This window comes from Primulina tabacum, chromosome 5, assembly GCF_025594145.1.
Source record: "Primulina tabacum isolate GXHZ01 chromosome 5, ASM2559414v2, whole genome shotgun sequence".
In the NCBI taxonomy this organism is placed as follows: Eukaryota; Viridiplantae; Streptophyta; class Magnoliopsida; order Lamiales; family Gesneriaceae; genus Primulina; species Primulina tabacum.
The window spans coordinates 9,171,816-9,192,433 of NC_134554.1; the positions used below are offsets into that span (position 1 = coordinate 9,171,816).

The window sequence follows — 20,618 nt, forward strand, 5'->3', positions numbered from 1 at the left end:
AAAACTTATTATAAGACCATCACCAGTCAAAATCCAAACTGAATCACCAATGTTTCTTGAACGTATTCAGGGTGATATTTGTGGACCAATCCATCCACCATGTGGACCATTCAGATACTTTATGGTATTGATTGATGCCTCCAGCAGATGGTCACATATATGTTTATTATCAACTCGAAATGTTGCATTTGCAAGATTACTTGCTCAAATAATAAAATTGAGGAATCAATTTCCCGATTATACAATCAAGAAAATTAGACTTGATAATGCTGGTGAATTTACTTCCCAAACTTTCAATGATTATTGTATGTCTATGGGAATCATTGTTGAGCATCCTGTTGCTCATGTACATACACAGAATGGATTGGCTGAATCATTGATTAAACGTCTGCAAATGATTGCTAGACCAATGATTATGACAACAAAGCTCCCTATTTCTATATGGGGACATGCAATTTTACACGCTGCTTCATTAATTCGCATCAGACCAAGTGCATATCATAAATACTCCCCATTGCAGCTTGCATTTGGTAAAGAACCAGACATTTCTCATCTGAGAATTTTTGGATGTATGGTGTATGTGCCTATTGCACCACCGCAACGAAAGAAAATGAGACCTCAAAGAAATGTTGGAATTTATATCGGTTATGATAGTCCATCAATCATTCGATATCTTGAACCTCAGACAGGCGACGTGTTCACAGCACGTTTTGCTGATTGTCATTTTAATGAGGAAATCTTCCCAATGTTAGGGGGAGAAAAGAAACATACCGAAAAGGAAATTACATGGTATGTATCATCATTGTTACATCTGGATCCAAGAACAAAACAATGTGAAAAAGATGTACAACAAATTGTACACTTGCAAAGAATAGCAAATCAAATACCAGATGCATTTGCAGACACAAAAGGGGTAACTAAATCATATATACATGCTGCAAATGCCCCTGCTCGAATTGAAATTCCAAAGAAACAAATGGAAAATACTCATGATGTCATTAAACGCCTGAAGCGTGGAAGGCCAGTCGGTTCCAAGGATAAAAATCCTCGAAAAAGAAAATTCATAGAGAAACACGATGATCACAAAATAAAGAATGACGTTTCTGAAGAAACACATGATGATCACAAAATAGAGAATTGTGTTCCTGAAGAAACACATGATGATGAAAATGTTCTGTCAGAACCACAAACTGACGAGAATCATGAAATCTCTATCAATTATATTAATACTGGAAAAATATGGAACCGAAAAGATATAGATGAAATTGATGATATATTTTCTTATAATGTGGCAATCGACATCATAAATGATAACGAAGATCATGAACCAAAATCTTTTGGTGAATGTAAAAATCGGCAGGATTGGATAAAATGAAAAGATGCCATCGAGGTTGAATTAAATTCGCTAAATAAACGTAATGTTTTTGGACCTGTAGTCCTTACACCTGAAGGTGTAAAACCTGTTGGATACAAATGGGTTTTTATTCGAAAGCGAAATGAGAAAAATGAAATAGTAAGATATAAAGCTCGACTTGTTGCACAAGGTTTTTCTCAAAGGCCTGGAATTGATTATGAAGAAACGTATTCTCCTGTGATGGATGCAATTACGTTTCGGTATTTGATTAGCTTGGCGATATCTGAAAATTTAGAAATGCGTCTTATGGATGTTGTTACAGCTTACTTATATGGATCACTTGATAGTAATATATATATGAAAATCCCTGAAGGATTTAAGATGCCTGAAGCACAAAGTTCAAAACCCAGGGAATGTTATTCTGTGAAATTACAAAGATCATTATATGGGTTAAAGCAATCAGGTCGAATGTGGTATAATCGACTAAGTGATCACTTGATGAAAAAGGGATATGTAAATAATTCAATATGCCCTTGTGTTTTCATTAAGAAAACAACATCCGGATGCCTAATTATTGCTGTATATGTTGATGATTTAAACATCATTGGAACGAATAAAGAAATTCAAGAAGTTGTGTCATACTTGAAGGAAAAATTTGAAATGAAGGATCTTGGAAAAACCAAGTATTGTCTGGGTTTACAAATTGAACAAAAAAGAATGTGGAATGTTTGTTCACCAGACAAATTATACAGAAAAGATCATTAAACGTTTTAATATGGATAAAGCAAATCCTTTAAGTACTCCAATGGTTGTTAGATCATTAAACATAGAAAAGGATCCATTCCGTCCATGTGAAGATGATGAAGATATTCTTGGTCCAGAAGTACCATATCTAAGTGCCATCGGTGCCCTTATGTACCTTACAAATTGTACAAGGCCTGATATATCTTTTGCCGTGAATCTGTTGGCAAGATTTAGCACATATCCAACAAAGAGACACTGGAACGGAATTAAACATATATTCCGTTATCTACGAGGAACGACAGACTTGGGACTTTTGTATTCAAAAGATGCTAATCCAAATATAATTGGTTATGCTGATGCTGGATACTTATCTGATCCACACAAGGCACGTTCCCAAACTGGATATGTATTTACTCGTGGAGGCACTGCAATATCTTGGCGTTCTCAGAAATAAACGCTCGTAACAACTTCATCAAATCATGCCGAGATTATTGCACTACATGAAGCAAGTCGTGAATGTGTGTGGTTAAAATCAATGACCCAACATATCCAAATTTCATGCGGATTATCATCTGATGAGAAGCCTGTGATACTATATGAAGATAATGCTGCATGTGTTGCTCAAATGAAAGAAGGATACATAAAAAGCGACAGAACTAAACATATTCCTCCTAAGTTCTTCGCATTCACCAAGGAGTTTGAGAAGAATAGATGTATTGATATTCGTCACATTCAATCAAGTGAAAACTCATCAGATCTCTTCACAAAGGCACTTCCTACGTCAATATTCAGAAAGCACATATATAATATTGGAAAATAATATTTAAAATGTGTGTATTGAATATTTGAATATTGAAAATAAGAGTTATAAATATTGAAAATTAGTGTGTGATGATGTAGGTAATGATGTATTTTATTTTTGGATTATTTGTAAAGATTTCCTATAAATAGATCTCTCATTTGTGAAGAAAATCACAATTGAGTAGAGAGAAAAATATTATAAAGTGTGTAGTTTGGTAAATTTTGAGAGTTTGAGATTTTTACTTTTTACCATAAATTTTTACTTTTTCACAACAATTATTTATTTATTTTTTGGGTGGGTTCTTAACGTTTTCAATCACATTATTATTATTATTATTATTATTATTATTATTATAAATTCATAAATAAATATCGACTAAATGAATATAGATACTCAAATGACGACACACACATATGTAAACTGTACTCGAATCTTTTTAATGTATAACAACGCAACTCTCAGATTTCAATCACTATCCTATCATGAACAAATATCGATTAGTAATACTACTCTAAAATTACATATATCGTACATGATCTTGACCCTAATTAATACTAGGGTCAAGGACTTGTAATTTTACTAAAACCATGATTGGTGCTATTAGTAAAACTTAAATCTTTTAAATAGTTCACACTCACCCTCTTTTTGGTGAACGTTAAATAGGAGATAGTTTGAGATCTAGCTTTTTTTTTAAGCCCCATCTAATACATATTTATATATATGTCTGTGTGTGTGAACTGAAAATGGAAGAATAAGGATGGGAAGTGATCAACAACAATAGAAAGAGGGAATATCTAAAACAAAGACACAGTAATAATCACCTAAAATTATTGTTTTACACTACTTGCTGTCCTCGGTTCTGTAATTTACATTAACCGGACAACTGAAACATGAAATAAACATTACAATGTAATAAACAGAAACATATATAATGGATATATTTTGTCCCTGGTGACCTTACAACAGCAACAAACAAAGGTACACAGATGAAATCTCACAATTCATAAACATACTTGCCATTGTAACAGCTGACCTTTAAAGAAAAGTCGAAATGTCTTCCGGGGGTTCGATCCAGATGCTCTCGAAAGGATCTTGTTCCCCCCAATCATAACACTGCTTCCGGGGATAGTACCTACCCTTGTCGAGCGAATAAGAAACACAGCGTTTCCCATAAAACCGTACCTTCGAGAAATAAACATTATTCCTCAAACTTCCAAGGAGATCCATCCTAGCATGGGAAGATAAAAAATTTGCAAAAAGTGTCATCCCTCCTAAAGTTTCCATCTCAACCCACGCTTTATTCGCCTGGTCTAGCTTATATATGACGGGGTTTACAGCTGAGCACGTGTATATAGCGAAGATATCTCCATTGTGTTCTGCCATAAATTTGCCTTTCCACCAGTTTTTGACAAAAAAATTTTCCGGGCATTTAGGTGGAGGTACAGTATGGACAGCCCAAGTATTTTTCTCAGGGCTGTAAACCCCTAGCCAACCAGTAAGACTTAAACAATAGAAAAGACCATTGCAAAAGACGAGCTTATTCCAAACACTACTGACGAATGGCAGTCGGTTTTGGTAATTTACGGTATTCCACTCGGTCGCACCAGGATTACACGTACTGACCGCAACAACAGTTGGGCTGACATGTTTAACTGTAAAAAGGACACAGCCGGGACACGTTGGGGCGGCAGAAAAAGCAACTATTTGGTAAGTTAGTTCTAATCTAGGCAATTTGATCAACTCCCGAGTATAAGGGCAAAAGAAGAACACACGGTGAGTTCTAGGCTTGTAGAGAAGTAGCCAACCATCCTTCGCATAGCAAATCCTAGAGGTACGTAGCTCTGGCAACTCAAGCCAGTATGTCTTGCGTTGAGAAGGGTCATAGAATTCATACAAGTCCCCAAATTTGGGAAAGAACATAAGCCAGGGAGGCTTATTTGCCATTCTGACAGAGATTGCAACGGTAAGCCATCTTTTGCATACAGCAGAAGCACGGACATTATCTCTCAAGGATAATTGAGAAAGAATCAGTTCCAAAAGCTCAGTCGGAAGCTCGGAATGCAAATACTGTTCATATGGCTGCTCTCTTGAAACTCGTCGGCTGCCTTTAATTGTTTCAGCCAATCTACACACATGACATGCAATAAGCTCCAACTTAACGAAATTAGAAGGGTAAACAAGATAATTTCAGTTTCTTAAGCAATTTCTGATCTCATTTGATCATTTCAACAATTTCTGATCTCAGTGGAACTCTGAAACGATTGGAACTCAAAAATGAAATTGTGATCACCAGCTTTGATGCTCTTCTAGATTCACAAATAAGAATACTATTCAGTGAAGAGAGACAGGACAAAAAATGAATAAAATGCAAAAAAAAAAATGAAAAATAAAAAAAAAATTCATCAGGAGACGCAGAGTTTGAAATTGCAAATTCTTCTAAAAAAAACATTTCTATTTGAAAGTTGAAACACCTCTTAGTGTGGCCCAGATAACAAATATGTCAATAAATACCAATTTGCATGAGTCCATGACAAGTCCAATTTAAGTATCAAGAATCTGCCATTGAAAATTGATCAATCCTCACTTATGCAGAAAACTCGGATATATTTTCAAACCCCCACAAACGGGTTGCAGACTTGCAGTGGGAAGAAATATAGGCTAACCATTCTGTTACAGCTGTCAGTTTTCCAAATAAAATCTGTTTTTGCACGTTTTTAAAACGTTCCATTAGTCCAACCAAAAACAAAATTATCTAGAAGAGCCAAGGGCGGTAAGCCCATATGCCTAAAACAGCAACAAGCACCTCACTGCATTTCGAACAATGACCTGGACACACAATTTTTCTTAATACACTCAAGTAGAATCATATGGGTCATCAGACCCGAATACCCATTTGAGGTAGAATTTTACAGAAAAAATGCTAGTCTGGCTTTAAATCGCAGAACAATTTAATGGATCGGGAACACAAAACAAAACCCAATATCCTATAGGATATATCAAGACTTTCTTGCTAAATTAAAGAACTCCATAATTCACTCAACCTCATTCCACAAACACTCAAATCTAACAGCATATAACGACAATTTACCCTCTATTAAAGGCCCACGAGATATCTAAGTGAAGAAATTCAATCTTGGGTACTCGATTACGATTACAATGATTAAACCTTGGTAAAGGCGGTGAACAAACGAGGTTTTCATATACTGAAGAATAATATCGAAAACAACATGAATTCAACAGTTAACTGAAAAAAAACCTGGTTAAATCGAAAAAAGAAACTTACGATTTCAATTTTTTCCGTCTTCTTCCAGCCATTATCAGGTAGGAATTTCAACAGTGCGCGAAATGAAATGAAACGAGGGTAAAAGAGGAGAATGATTGGTGTCAGAGCGTGAGAGTGCTGCCGAAACCCCTTACCTTAACACGTGTGACTGTTGGGGTGGTAATTTGGTTCATATTTTGGTTAAAAAAAATAATTCAAACCAAACAATTACGTTACTATATAAAATAATTATGCAATGAATTTTGATATTTTATTGTGAATTTTTTTTTTGGATACAAAAATATTTTATTTGATGTTTAGTTTGTATTCGATTATTACCTAGCTTTGTAATAATTCAATTACATCGATAATTTATTTATTGCATATATTTGCACAAATAAACAGAATATTCCTAAAGTTTATGATTTTTTTTTCAATTTTCTAAAAAAGTTTAGACATTAGTAAGATGTCAGACCAACATCTAACGCATGAGAGGTAGGCACCCGCCTTGACGAAGAGCTAAGATTCGTCTCAAAAAATACGATCCGTGAGATAGTACGAAAATTGTAAATGTTAATTCATTTTGTGGTGTGTTTAAATAAATTACTAGGCATTCCTATCAGTACGCGAAGACAGAATTTTGCTTATGCGCAAGTTATGTTAAAAATAATTCCGTATTTTACTTTTAAGAAAAATCTGGATGTTACAGGTAACAACAGTCTGGATACTGCGATTGTGAATCTAAAGAAGGAATTTGTGGCCGAGCGAATGATTTGCGGGATATATTTTAAATGACTCCATGTTACAGGAATTTGTAAATTCATCACGTTAGTTAATAAACAGGTGAAAAACGTGAAGGGAGAACTTCAAATAATGGATGATCGGATTCTACGCGTGTCCAAACTTATGGGATGCCCATCCAAAATGCACCCTAAGTTTCTAAAACGAACAAATTAGAGAGTCGATTATTCAGTACAATAGGGAAGACTCTAAAGAATAATAGATTCAGTAAACCAGATAAACAAGTTTAAATACTTTGTGTGGTTCACAGGGCAAATAATCAACAGAAATTGAGACAACTCCCTCACCAAGAAAAAAGAGGAATGCCAAAAACTTTAGAGTTACACCTTAGTTCCTCCTGCCTTTGTTACGCCTGGATGTAACTATGGTCCATCCATCAACAACTTCAGGTACATCTTTCAGGTAAGAGCCATTGGTTGTGGTGTTCTTTTGGTTGACATTTGACTCATTTTGAGGAGTATCAACCTCCATTTCTGATGAAATATCTTCTCCTGAATTCCCACCACCATCACCATCACTATCATCATGACCATCACCCTCGTCACTGTCATCCTCACCATTGGTGCTCGCCTGGCAAAAATGGAATTGAAAAAAATTAAAGAAGTGAACAAGTACTACACTTTTTGTCATTGCCTGACAACTAAGGCAAAACAAACTGTTTGTGGTGCAAATTACCACATGTTCTACAAGAGTTGAACCTCACAACAGATCTCAACATAGGAAAAAATGGTATATTTCATAAAAAAAAAGAGGCACATTTCAATCATCAGATCTTCTGTAAAATTAGTGCAAACTTCGGGGAAGAAAATTAAAATGAAGCATGGAGGTTCAAAATGAACAACTATATCATGTGTTACATGAAAAAAAGGATTCTATTGATTCTAGTCATAGAATCAAATGCATCTTTATGTAGTGTTGACCAAAAAAGGAAAAAGAAATGATGAGACAATTAGACTGCTTAAGACTGAACAGCCAGAGGAAAAATATCTTTTTAAGAGGGAACAAATATTCAACATGCATGCCATTCTCTCTTAAACCATGTTTTTGAAAAAATAAATAACCATTATCTAATATAACGACTGTTTTGTCAAGAACATAACTTTAATTAAACACATCACTGACACTAGAATATAAACAGGGGAAATAGCTCTAAGCACACAAAAACGAAAATTTTGACCCCGAAATTCAGAAAAAAGGGCGACAATCACCTCTCTTGCATAAGAGATTCTGGGAGTATTTGTTTCCTTCAGCTTCTTTATCGAGTTAAAATTACCTTCTAAACATTCTTCACGCATTACCATCATCTTTTCTGCTATCTGCACAGAGATGAAAATTTCAGAAAACAGAGAATTGTCACAGAGGGAGGCGGACGAAACGAAACGGGCAGAATCTTGTCTGACTTCAGTACTTTACAACCAGGCCATAAATTATAAGATTACAGAAGCTTTGCAATATGGAAGCTTATGAATGAACATTTAGTGATAATAGAATCAATGTACAGATACATAAAGAAATCTTACCTCCTCAATGCTGCCATCTCCTATTTCAGTATTTAGAGAAAGCATGAATTCATCAAGCATGTCCTCCAAATCGTCAATGTATACTTGCTCTGAGCACCAAAATAACAAATCACGATCACATTCATATTGAGTAGTTACAAGACAAATGGTACAACCGTGTTTTTAAGAGAAAACCACTGAGCGATAGGGTTTTAAGGCAAACCCCAACCTGCATACATAACAAACTGAAACATCCTGTATACATAATAAACTGAAACGTAAGTACACCCAGAGAAATTGAGCCTTACTTCAAGAAAACAACACAAAAAGCGGTCCAAGTGAAAAGATCCCAAAAGGAATACAGAGCCAACTGGAAAGGGGTCTAAAATTCTGAGAAAACGGATAGTAGTCCCCAAAACATGAGGGTTCACTATCCAAAACTCCCAGGCCTCCAAACATCAATCCAAATATTTCACAAGCATCCAATCCACTCGCCATGAAGAAAGACCCACGGGACAAGGAAGAGGTAAAATGCGCTAAGTTCTGACTTTAAATATCACGAAGTTGGATAACTTTTCTTGCATACCTTCAAACTTTACACATGAAATGGAAAAACAAATTGCTTACACGATGCTGCTGGATTTCGAAATCATCACCTATCGTTTCCATCTAAGGAAACAGAAATATAATCGAAACTTGCGGAAATTCATCAAATAATCTGAACAATCATTACCACAACTTCACACGGCCCGTCTACACCGAGAGCACAAATTTTTGTATTAAAGAGTTTCAAATAAAGTTACAGCTACAAGAACAAGAAACATATAGCAGGCCAAAGTCGCCTCCACCAAATTCCCACTTAAACGAGGAGATGATCCTCATTTGCGGCCAAGACCCAAAACCAATCTTCAGCGGAACTTGCAAATCGAATAGATATTTAAATGAAGACGGAAGATACCTTTGGATTGCGTGAGGCGATGAAAAAGATCATGGCCCAGCTGCTGAGATTTCTGGAGAGAGTCACGGCCGCCCCACTCGTTTTCAACGGCCATTCGAAGGGCTGCCCACCGAGAAAGCAACATACCAATTCCCTCTTGCAGTTGCGCCGTTGCCTCCGCGGTCAGAATTCCAACCATCTCGCCCTGCCGCCTCCAGCTGAGTTTCTGCTCTGAAACCCTAGGCAGCTGTTCAACCAACGAAGCATAAATCGTGTTTTGGTACAACGCATAAACGCTTCTATAAATATAAAAAAATAATAATAATAATAATTTTTGTTTTTTAGGATGATAATAATATAAAATTGTTAACAATAAAATTGAACGGTGAATGATTATTTATATTCTTCGTCTATTAATAATTGGTTCTCTATCTTTACTACATGGTATTCGTCATTATTTACCTCAAAAAAACATAAACCTTATTTAAAAATTAGAGCTAGACAAAAGTTGATTTTTCGTACCGCTTTAGGCGAAAAACTAAAATTCGATGGCTCATTAAGGCATTCTTGTTATGAGTAGATTTCTTATGAGACGGTCTCACAAATTTTTATCCGTGAAACGAGTCAACCCTACTGATATTCATAATAAAAAGTAATATTCTTAGCAACAAATAGCATATCAATTCCCTTTTTCATGGATGACCCAAATAAGAGATCTGTCTCACAAAATACGACCCGTGAAACCGTCTCACGCAAGTTTTTGTCTATTGCTATTTACTTCTTAATATAAATATCACATATTCTAGATCAAGCAGGTTTAATATGTATTAGAAGTACTCTATAAGAGAGTGTATGCACAATATTATGTTTTTAGAAAAATTAGGAGTTGATAGTGCTGGAAAAAAGTGTGAAAAAACTGAAAATCATAAGTTAGTAGTGTTTGGTAAATAAGTCATGTTGATCATAATTTTCCACCGGAATCATTTTTCTAAAAGTAGAATGAGCATCGCATCAACTTTTGGATTTTATTTAAATCAAACAAAAGTTAATGCAAAATCTGAACTTAAGAAACACATAAAACTGATTTTTTAAAACCAAAAGCGAATAATCATTTTTTTATTTACTGCAAACACTCCTAAGTAAGTTAGGAAATATTGTGGTAAATTAATCAACCAGTTTTGACTCTTATCTCTTTTTTTTTTAATTATAAACTAGAGTTAGTCAAAGTTGATTAAGAATTCCCACATTCTTACTAAGAAATAGAAAGAAACATAAAAAAAGTGGACAAAGATAAAACTGATAGCCTTTTTGTTCTAAACCAGTATATACCTTTCTTTGACAAATTTTATTAATTTAACTTAATTTAGCATGGTAAAAAATCACACCTGCAACCTTACGAACCTAGTCTGACTTAGTTGAAATAATTATATATATCACTAATTATTTATTATATAATAATCCATAGGAGAATGAGATAAAATCACATTATTTGCTGAAGTAGTATTATTTGCAATCTTTAAAAAAGGGTAATTCTTCTGCTTGCAAACACTATCTAGTACTGTCATTTTGGGTCCATGAATGAGGAAATAGCTACATGGCACAATTCATAAGGAAATAAACAAAGAAGTATTATAAAATAAATAAACAATATTTTCATTCAAGAAACAATCTTGCATCTGAGACAAAGATAAATAAACAATATTTTCATTCAAGAAACAATCTTGCATCTGAGACAAAGATAGATTCTACCCCAATGATCAGAATCCTCAGCCTTAATTTAAACAGCCCCAAGTCTACAAAAGTTGAAAGTCATTACAAATACAAAAACTTGTAAGCAGAGTTTACACACAGAGGATGTAGTTAACTTACATGGTTAACAACATATTGGGCACTGAATCAAACCATTCTCATTACACTCACTACACTTCACACTCTTCTTCCCATCTTCACCCAAAATCTTGCAACTCCCATTACACTCGACGCACAACACGAACCGGATCCCTGCGCACCTGATGCACCCTAGTGTTGCCCTCGGGATCCCAGCGAGTAAAATGTCTAGTTTACCCTCCTCATCCAGCTTGACAACTTCATCAGCCCCACCAATCAACCTGCCCTTCACAAAAACCAGTGGTACTTTCACTTCCTTGGTATTCATTAGTCCTCTGAGTTCTTCCTTGAATGCTGAGTGCATTGATACGTCGCGTTCAAACATTTGAACGTGGTGTGATTCGATTATTGTTCGGGCGATGTTACATTCCTCGAAGGTTTTCCTAATGCCCCTCAATGTGGTCGTGTATATGATGACCGAGTTTTTACCGCCCGGTGGGCATTTTTCTTTGTACAGCTCGAGGATTGAATCTGAATTCTGGGAGTTCCTGGCCACTTGTGAAGTCGGGGATGATCCAACCGAAACCATTTTCTTGATCTTTTCTGCTTCTTCAGAAACCTCTTTCTCAAAAGATGCGACAAGTTCAGGATCAAATAATGGTCCTAGACTCCTCTTTGACGAAACAGCCCCAGAATCAGCCCTGAAACTATCGCATCTCTTAGTAGTCGGACTTCCTTTAATAGAGGCCCACAATCTCGGAGATGGCTTCCTAGAACTACCCTTCAAATTATTGCATTCTTTCAACACCGTTTTCGGGCTATTCTCCGATGACCACACTCCACCATTACCTCTTCCCTTGTTCTCTTTTCCCCCAAATTTTTTCAACATTCTAGGAGAACCCATTTGGTTAAAAAACTTCAGAGGACTTCGAGTATCGATATCTGAAAAACCACGTGGAAAAAGCCTCGCTCTTGGGCTTTTCTTGGCCTGAACTGCATCCGGAACTTCTTCGTCAAGCCCTTCCATCAACTCCCAAGTATTAATGATCTCCGAAGGCTCTTCCCGAGGCGGTGATTTCTTTGCATCTATCGCGCATTCTTGGATCCCTCTTTTTTGTTCCGATTCTTGTTTCTGGTGTTGATTCTCTTTGTCAAGTTTGAGTACACCGTAAGTGCTCGAAGTGAGAGAAACAACATGATCCGCGCAATCTCCATTTTTGTATCCATTTTCTTGCTCTAATTCTTTCCTTATCAGTTTCGATGAAACACAACCCATTTGATTTTCCAAAGTGGGGAATAGTTTCAGGTGGTTTTTGAAATTTACTCTGTTTCTTTTAAGACAACGAAGAAAAAAACCGTTGCCTCCGCAACGGGGGCCAACGGTCAGAAAATTCGAATGAGACTACTCAGTAACATTTGTGTAAACCCTGTAGTTTTTAGTATTTATAAAATTTACACTCAATTTTCCAATAATTGCTGGACGGGTCCACAAAAAGTCAATCGCTGAAAAAGGAAAAGGATTATTTACACAAAATCGGTCAATTTATTACTAGGTATATTTGAATATTTATTAAAGTAAAACTATACGAAAGTGAATTAATTAATGGCATATATAATAATATATTAATTATATACCATATGTTATGTATTAAAATCTGGAAATGTATATTAAATAAAAACTATAAAACAGTAAAATAAAAAAAATGTTGGTCATGAGTACACAAACAAGATTAAAAAGATCGTGCAATAAATTAATATGTCTTGAATTTTTGTTATCTATATAGTCAAACTTTGATTTTAATGCACTAAACTAATCTTGTTTTACACATAATGCCGAACAATCCAATTATTTGGAGAATTGTTATTTACAAAGTCAATTCAAAATGGTTGAGATGGAAATTACATTTTTTCCAATTGTTATTGGTGTTCTTTTTGTTATAATATAATTATAATAATGAAATTTGAGTTGTGTTTCGAAAAATATAATATTCGAATCTAATTGATGTATGTTGGTAATGTGCTCGCCATTTTGTTTAGTTTTAGTTAAATAACAAAATGGCTACATATTATGTCGATAATTTATAAATTTCAAAATTTTTCTTAGTTTCCATCACAATGATATGATCAATATTCAATCATTAATATTTTATTTTGGTTGTATTAATAAAAATATTTTATAAATATGGGATGTCATTACGCCTTTGACCGGTAGTCTATACCAATTTTCTCTTTATTCGTTATAGAAAAATATAGTTGAAATAAAGGTAAATTTGTGAGATTCAGTGTCTAAACATTATTTTTAAAAATCATTACCTAAAAATCTATAATTTTAGTTTTAACTCCCTACAGACCCAAATTTACATTTTGCTATTTTATTATTTAAATAAATATATAATTTTCTCAACCAAAATAATTGTGTCTTCTCCATCTACCAAATTAGTACATATTATGGGGTTTCAGATTCTTGATTCCGCTCTTTGAATAATCTAAATGTATAAGAAAATATTATATTTTCGAGTAATCAACACAAATTCAGTCATTGTTGGTCTTTTAATGAAAAATGTATTAAAATGACTTATTCATGTCATTTTATTTTTAAAAAGAACATAATTCATTACTCATCATGAAATAAGATTAAGTATTTATTTTGACATACAAAATACCTATTTTCGAGTTCCAGATGTTTGATTTGGCTATTTGGATATTCTAAATGTATAAGAAAATACTGGATCTGTAACGCTCCGGATTCGACGCCCCACTGTACTAAGATGGTCTTTCCAGCGTGCTTATGTCATCACTCACACGCAACCTAAGAAACTTTCTCAGGGGGTCACCCATCCCAGAATTTCCCCAAACACGCTTAACCTTGGAGTTCTTATGTGATGAGCTACCGAAAAAAAGATGCACCTTCTTGATATGAGTAGTAATTATCAAATCTTTTAAGCACTTCTAAACTGTACATTCTCATACCTGAACAGTTTTTGAAATCGCTATCTTTCTAGTGTAAGATCGGTTCATTCATGTTCTCTTCGCTTAAAAGTCAGTCATGAGCAGCTCATTGTCCTAAAAAAACCGTCTTTTTTATTGTACCTAAGAAAACTGTCTTCTTTTTATACGTAGGAGGAGCAATGAAGATGGTTTACCTTTTTGCCACTACGAATTTAAAAAAGATGATACTAGTCCAGGGCGAGTGCATAATTTTCAATTGGTGTCAAAATTCATACCAAAACAGTTACTATAAATGACTAATTCTTATTAAAACAGTAAATATATAACATGCATAAATTACTTGTTTACATATCATATTACATTAAGTCATAGTCTCCGCTTCGTAAAGTTCCACGTGTCGTCCATTCATTAGCTGACATGGTCTTGCATTGCTCTTGCAACTCATATCCAGGGGTGCCCTCAGGGCCTCTACTTGTTTTCTTGATATTGTTCTCACCTTTCACCATCACATTTGCAAATACATCAAATCAAAAGTTATGAATATTGAACTAATAATGTACGTAATAAAACATTCCAAACCCTTGGTAGAGTGTGTGCCATTTTTGTGAGGGGGCGGACTCACAAAATGGTTTGAATTTATTTTATTTTATTTTATTTTAAAAGTTATACATAAAATATTAATTCTTTGGCTTGCAAGGGAACGGCTTGTCTTCTGGTGAGGAGGAGCACAACCCAATCTCCTTTCCGCTTTCTTGATCAATATGCATGACGTGCACAAAATGAATGAGAAAAATTACCAAAATCGTCATATAGCTTAACCTCTTTCTGATTTTAGTTATCTAAATAGAGAAAATTTGGTTTTCCTCGTGTAGGTTGACTTGTTTTGCTTTTACGATTGATGATACCCCGTAAGAGCCCGGGTCATCCAATGACCCGGAATATCAAATGGATTCCCAAATCCGAGTGAGTCTGCAGATGGATTCTTCTGGAGCCGGGCATGTGTAAGCCCATGCTCTACTCTCCGGGCAGTCATAGTCCCGGGCTCTTGTATAAATCTCCCGGGAGGCATTCTACCCGGGCACCTCGATAACAGTGCCGCATTCTAGTGGTTCAGAAGATAAAATCTTGTCTCGAGAAGCGCACCTGACAGAATCCTATTGATGTGACTTGATGGAAAAGTAGGGTGGCGTGACAGGAAGTGGCAAGTAGGCAATGAAAACAAGGTACCTACTACCTTTTCTTCTATAAATAGCAGGTATGCAATTCATTTGAAGGACTTTTGGCTTCCTCTTCTTCTCTTGTGGTGAAGAATGATTCATTCACCAACACATGTTAACACACATATTTACACCAGTAGCCTTTACTTTTATCTAAGTTACACTGGTTATCATCTTCACCTGCTGACTTAAGCATCGGAGTGGCCACGCCGGACACCACTCCGGCGCCCATTCACGAGTTCTTTTCTTATTTGCAGGTTACAGCGGAAGCCATATTGCAGAGATATATCTTCATCACAGATATAGTTCTTGCTCAGTTTCCTTCATTATCTTGATAACAGATCCGGTGGAGCACCCGATCCCTACTCATCCATTTCACCAGGATCGCATCAACGATCTTATTTCAATATAGTATTGATAAATGTCAGACACCTCCGACAAAATAAGCCTAAAAAAACAAATTTACTATACTGAAATCAAAATTCGACTGGTTCAAAAACCAAAATGGAAAATAAGCTAACTTACGAGATGAATTTGACTATTTTCTAGATTACCTTGCCAAGAATGTGCCATATGACATTTTCAGTGCAAGGTGGGGTGGAGAATGAGCCAACATATCTATAATACTTTTGTGTCTTTTTCCTCAATTCTGTGGGATGGAAAGGTCCGAATGTAATCGGGATATCTTCATGAATCTTTACCTCATATTCAAGTTCATTTAACTTGCTCTGTATCTGCCAAAAGAAATTTAAAAGTTAACCATCATGATTACATTTATAATATATTTAATTTTTAACAGTTTATTTATCTTTATTTTTGTTAGATGTTTGGAGGTTAGTTTGTACTTAAAAAATATCATAAATCCAAGTAAATTATTTGACCAAAATATCCCCACATTAAATATTATTTAGAGGTAAATTATTTAAAGTAGAACATTCAATAAATAAAATTATTTTTGTCTATTTCTTGTCGACTGATGAAATTATTAAAAAGGGTACCTTATCAACAAGTGGATCAGGTTGTCCGAATTTGAAAAGAATGGCTACCACCGTCACACTGCTATCCTCCGCCACGTGAACCAAATGAAGCTCCGCAGCATGCCTGTGCATACTTTGTATTTTAGTTCTAATAATATATATTAGTTTTGTGAGTATATATTTGTTCAAAGTTCTCGTTTTCCTTTTTTTTAGAAATTATTCTCAATTATAATATGGTTTTTTGGGGTTACAAAACGTCACTAAAACCATTGCCACCATCGAAATTATGACAGGACAATTAGGATTAGCGACGTTTCGTTTCTGATCCATGACATATAAAGATTACGACTGATTAGTGATTAATTCCACAATGGGAGTTTTTGTGGTGTTGACAGAATAGTTAGCAAAATAATTTTGGTCAACATTTAAAAAAATAATAATATTCTTATGTGTATTTGAAATCACTCAAATATAGTTGGAGATGGTCATGTTTAAAAAATAAAGTTCGACCAAAGTTATTCTTCCAAAAATCCCCAATATTCATAGGAAAGCATATCTAAATGTAATAAAATTATATTTTTGGTCTTGTTTGATCGTATTGTCAATAAATTTGTGGTCTAAGTCTATTGATTTGCATTTTTTTCCTCAATTTTAGCCATTTTTATCATAATGGCGAAGTAGTGCGCCCTAAAATGATGACGTGCCATTAAAAATGATGATGTGTTACAGAAATTGCAGACGTGGCACCATACTTGGTGACGTGGCCCGTGTCCGATGCTACTTTAGTGCTCCGGTGAAAAAAATTAATAAAATAAAATGAATGAACTAAGACTATGAGTTGACCGATAACATAATCAATTAAAAATAAAATACGTGTAAATTAAATTACCAAAAATATAATTTTTTTCCCCCATAATAATCCCGGGGTATTTTGTTTTTTAACCTCGGTCAACTATTTAATTAAAAAAATGACATCTTCATGTGTATTTCATATACACACGAGGAAGTCATTTTCTTAAATAAATAGTTGACCGAGGTTATTTTGCAAATCTTTCCGTAATAATCCCTATGTGTTTACGTACCGTTGTCCGTTAATTCTATGCTCCGCAGGGGCATGCCAATGCATCTGCTTCAACGTATACATCTTATCATCCACGATTACACCTCCCGAGTGATCAGGATAACGAATCTGCACCAAAAGTGAGTCAAATAAACTTGGAATAATGCAAGCTTTGTTTTTTTCAATCAAAACCACCTAGAAGACGGTTTTCATTCGATAAAATAAAACGACAGAGTCACAGAGGCGCTAAACTCAGCTCACTTAGTTCAGCCAAATTTAATAACTAACCCCAACGTTAAATTTGTTGTTAACCAAGGTAACATTTGCAGAGCCATAAAATCTGATCAGTGGCTTCAGATTCTTGTTGACAACCACTTTATCTGTCAAAATATTGATGGGAGACTGAGACTTCCCAGTCCCACACAAAGAGAAGTTCGGGTTCAGGTGCCCCCAGCTGGTCGGGCCGGTGGACCCGGTGTAAGTGAACGGGATGGCTCCATCATCGGCCCCTGTAATTTTAATTAAAAAAACGATACCATTCCCGGATTCAGATTGCTGATACAGCACGGATCAAACATGTAGAACGGGTTTAGTTCCGAGACAGGTCGGTTCGAAAAATATAGTGAAGAGAATACTTACCGGAGTAGATGAAAAGGAAGATAGTGGTTACGAGAAGGAAGAAAGGCGTTCTTGGAGCAGACATGATACTGCAGATTCGACGGCAGGAATTTCTTTGACTGCGTCTTTTAATGTTCGAGTGGTCGGAAAAATCACAATTTTAATTCTATAAATTGATATGCAAAAATACTGTGCGGCACAGCCAACTAAGCAAAATGAAAGGAAAACGACAAAATCCTTCTCATTTTAATTTTTTTTTTCCCCTTTAATTTCATTAGGTGGATTTCCACGCGTGTCACTTGCTTCCCTTACATGAGCCACGTAACTGTAAGGACCCTATTTAGCAGCTCGAACATGCCATATAACAGTAAGGCACTATTTTATAGCTTGGACATGTAATATCGCTGTAAGACTCTTATCGCAGTAAGGCCCTATTTGACGGTCCGAGAATGCAATATAGCAGTAAGACCCTATTTTATTACCTAGGGCATTTGTTCAATTGGGAGTTTTCACATTATCTGCCGCTGTTACACCCATCAGAGGAATTTGGGGAGCTATAGTTACATCGAGTTCAGTTGTCTTGGCTGTGCCGAGTTCATTTTGACGGGGTTCTTATATTAGCAGTTGCGGTTACGCCAAGCTAAGGAGTTACGGTCACGGTCACGCTGGGCTCATTTGGCTTGGTTAGGCCAAGTGGATTATGATGGAGTTTATATCTTACTTGATGCGGTTACGGTCGACAGAGGAGTTTGGGGGAGCTACGGTTATGCTGAGCTCGTTTGCCTTAGTTTTGTCGGACATCTTATGGACGGGGGATTTCATCTTGCCTATTGTGGATCGGAGTATTTATTAAGGAGTTCGGAGTGTATCTAAGGATGTTTTCAGGAGTTTTGGCTACGTGGCCGACTATTTCGGTTAAAATAAATCTAGCAAACAGATTAAATCAAGTTGTAATAAATTGATGATAGAGTCCGAGTATCAATATCACATATACTAATATTTAATTACTGAAATTTTTATCACTAAAACTTAAGCTAGAAAAAATAAATAAAAGATTATATATGAATTATTAATCTAAACTATTAGATAAAATAAGTGCAATTAAAAACGACAGATTCAAAGATCAAGAAGAGATTCAACTTCAAATAAAGAACTAAGACACACAACAATATTGAACTCTACTATGTTGACATGTGTTAAAACTCAACTAATTATTAAATTGTCGACAATCACGGTGAAATTCGAAATTTATTTATTAAATTATTCCTCGAGTTAATAAACATATTTAAATCTAACAGTCTAATAATTTTTAATTGAATTTAATTAGATCTAAATTATTAACTCTTTGTGAAATTTCAGTTTTCACCTAAAAATGCACACTGAAACTGAATATTGTTTCTTGTCAGTTCAATCATGTGTTGATAACAACTTTGTTGCTATATTTAATTAATCATTTTTCAATTCATAATTAATCAACAAACATTTAAATATTTGATCGGGCTATTAACAAGAAATATTAAACCAACATCGATCAATAATTAAAGTCAAGTAAAATAATATATCAAAAATAAATCCAAATATCAAACAAAGTATTGTTTGGTCATATCGTGGTCTTACTATAAAGAAATTTATTTCATAAAATAAAAAAACAATAATACAATGTTTGAATTCATAAGAAGACAATCTAGGAAGAAATATGAAAATCTCAGCGATGTTGACGTGATTCTCGCTTTGAAGTTGTCTGCATCATCTCTTTCAAACCATATCCTTCTTCTTCCTCCAAGTTGTTAAGAGAAGGTTATTATGTAGTCTTCCATCAAGTTCTCCTTCTCATCCTCTCTACTGTTGTATGTGATATTCTAAATCTTCCTTCTTCTCTATCTGCTGTTGTATGTAAGACTGAGCGTTTGTCATTTTGTCGAATTTTATGATTGTCTATGCTAAAAGAGCAATCAAAACATTAGGCTTTGACTATTATACAATTTAAATAAATTGCGTTATATAATTACCATTATTTATAATTTTTAATAAAATATCAAATGTTTGATTCTATAAATGATTATATAGTGGTATGTCGGGTGTTTTTTTAAGGGTTATGATTATTCTGTACCGGGAAACTCGAGGCAGTGTCAATCAGTACCTCCGTAGAAACCCATGGCAACACAATAAGCCCGTAGCACCTGTAAGTGTACTTTCTATGGAGCACTTTGGACATCACACTGTTTCACATCGGAATTCGTCACATAATATTTATCAGGACTTTTCAGTGTTCATGTTTTCAGGCAATAGGGAGAAGATTGGGCGACGAAGATCGGAGAGCTGGACCGAACTATTTTCAGGAGTATGTTATATATACAACGGCGGAGCCAGAAATCATATTCTATTCGGGCTAGAATTTTAAACTCTAAAATTTATAATATTTTAAATTAATCTACCCGAGCTAATATCAAATTTATCCAAATTATACAAAAATTTACATATAAATTTTTTTAAAAAAAAGCACACTGCCTCCGTCCCTGTATATATATTATCGACATCTTGTATCGATTGCGTTTCGTTATTTTGATCTTG

General features: G+C 34.9%; 4 protein-coding genes across 4 annotated transcripts; all 4 read right to left on the minus strand.

Annotated features, from left to right (window-relative positions):
• Positions 1–3,693: 3,693 nt before the first annotated feature.
• LOC142546261 (F-box/kelch-repeat protein At1g57790-like) lies at positions 3,694–6,342 on the minus strand. The gene is made up of 2 exons (XM_075653893.1): positions 6,184–6,342; positions 3,694–5,025 (listed from the first exon to the last, which is right to left on the minus strand). Exons 1-2 carry the CDS (start codon positions 6,213–6,215, stop codon positions 3,936–3,938), a joined length of 1,122 nt encoding a protein of 373 aa, XP_075510008.1. The 5' UTR covers positions 6,216–6,342; the 3' UTR covers positions 3,694–3,935.
• Positions 6,343–7,146: 804 nt separating this feature from the next.
• On the minus strand, positions 7,147–9,672 carry LOC142546262 (uncharacterized). Its single transcript, XM_075653894.1, has 4 exons — positions 9,421–9,672; positions 8,484–8,572; positions 8,172–8,279; positions 7,147–7,533 (listed from the first exon to the last, which is right to left on the minus strand). The coding sequence occupies exons 1-4, from the start codon at positions 9,596–9,598 to the stop codon at positions 7,291–7,293; spliced, it is 618 nt and encodes a 205-aa protein (XP_075510009.1). The 5' UTR covers positions 9,599–9,672; the 3' UTR covers positions 7,147–7,290.
• Positions 9,673–11,087: 1,415 nt separating this feature from the next.
• LOC142544710 (uncharacterized) lies at positions 11,088–12,729 on the minus strand. The gene has a single exon (XM_075651747.1). It carries the CDS (start codon positions 12,500–12,502, stop codon positions 11,273–11,275), a length of 1,230 nt encoding a protein of 409 aa, XP_075507862.1. The 5' UTR covers positions 12,503–12,729; the 3' UTR covers positions 11,088–11,272.
• A 1,729-nt stretch (positions 12,730–14,458) lies between these two features.
• LOC142546264 (alpha carbonic anhydrase 1, chloroplastic-like) lies at positions 14,459–18,270 on the minus strand. The gene is made up of 6 exons (XM_075653895.1): positions 18,069–18,270; positions 17,718–17,938; positions 17,452–17,558; positions 16,391–16,493; positions 15,947–16,126; positions 14,459–14,671 (listed from the first exon to the last, which is right to left on the minus strand). The coding sequence occupies exons 1-6, from the start codon at positions 18,130–18,132 to the stop codon at positions 14,537–14,539; spliced, it is 810 nt and encodes a 269-aa protein (XP_075510010.1). The 5' UTR covers positions 18,133–18,270; the 3' UTR covers positions 14,459–14,536.
• Positions 18,271–20,618: the final 2,348 nt, after the last annotated feature.

Bases quoted from the DNA above. Each gene is read 5' to 3' on its own strand.
- LOC142546261 (XM_075653893.1), bottom strand. From the start codon at position 6,215: ATGGCTGGAAGAAGACGGAAAAAATTGAAATC. The intron at 5,026-6,183 runs GTAAGTTTCTTT...TCATGTGTGTAG, and splicing joins AGACGGAAAAAATTGAAATC to ATTGGCTGAAACAATTAAAG.
- LOC142546262 (XM_075653894.1), bottom strand. From the start codon at position 9,598: ATGGTTGGAATTCTGACCGCGGAGGCAACGGCGCAACTGCAAGAGGGA. The intron at 8,280-8,483 runs GTAAGATTTCTT...ATCTCTGTGCAG, and splicing joins GAGATGGCAGCATTGAGGAG to ATAGCAGAAAAGATGATGGT. The intron at 7,534-8,171 runs GTGATTGTCGCC...CATTTTTGCCAG, and splicing joins GAATCTCTTATGCAAGAGAG to GCGAGCACCAATGGTGAGGA.
- LOC142544710 (XM_075651747.1), bottom strand. From the start codon at position 12,502: ATGGGTTGTGTTTCATCGAAACTGATAAGGAAAGAATTAGAGCAAGAA.
- LOC142546264 (XM_075653895.1), bottom strand. From the start codon at position 18,132: ATGTCTGCTCCAAGAACGCCTTTCTTCCTTCTCGTAACCACTATCTTC. The intron at 17,559-17,717 runs GTTAGTTATTAA...CTTTTGGTGCAG, and splicing joins ACAACAAATTTAACGTTGGG to ATTCGTTATCCTGATCACTC. The intron at 16,494-17,451 runs GTACGTAAACAC...AAGTATGCACAG, and splicing joins CATAGAATTAACGGACAACG to GCATGCTGCGGAGCTTCATT.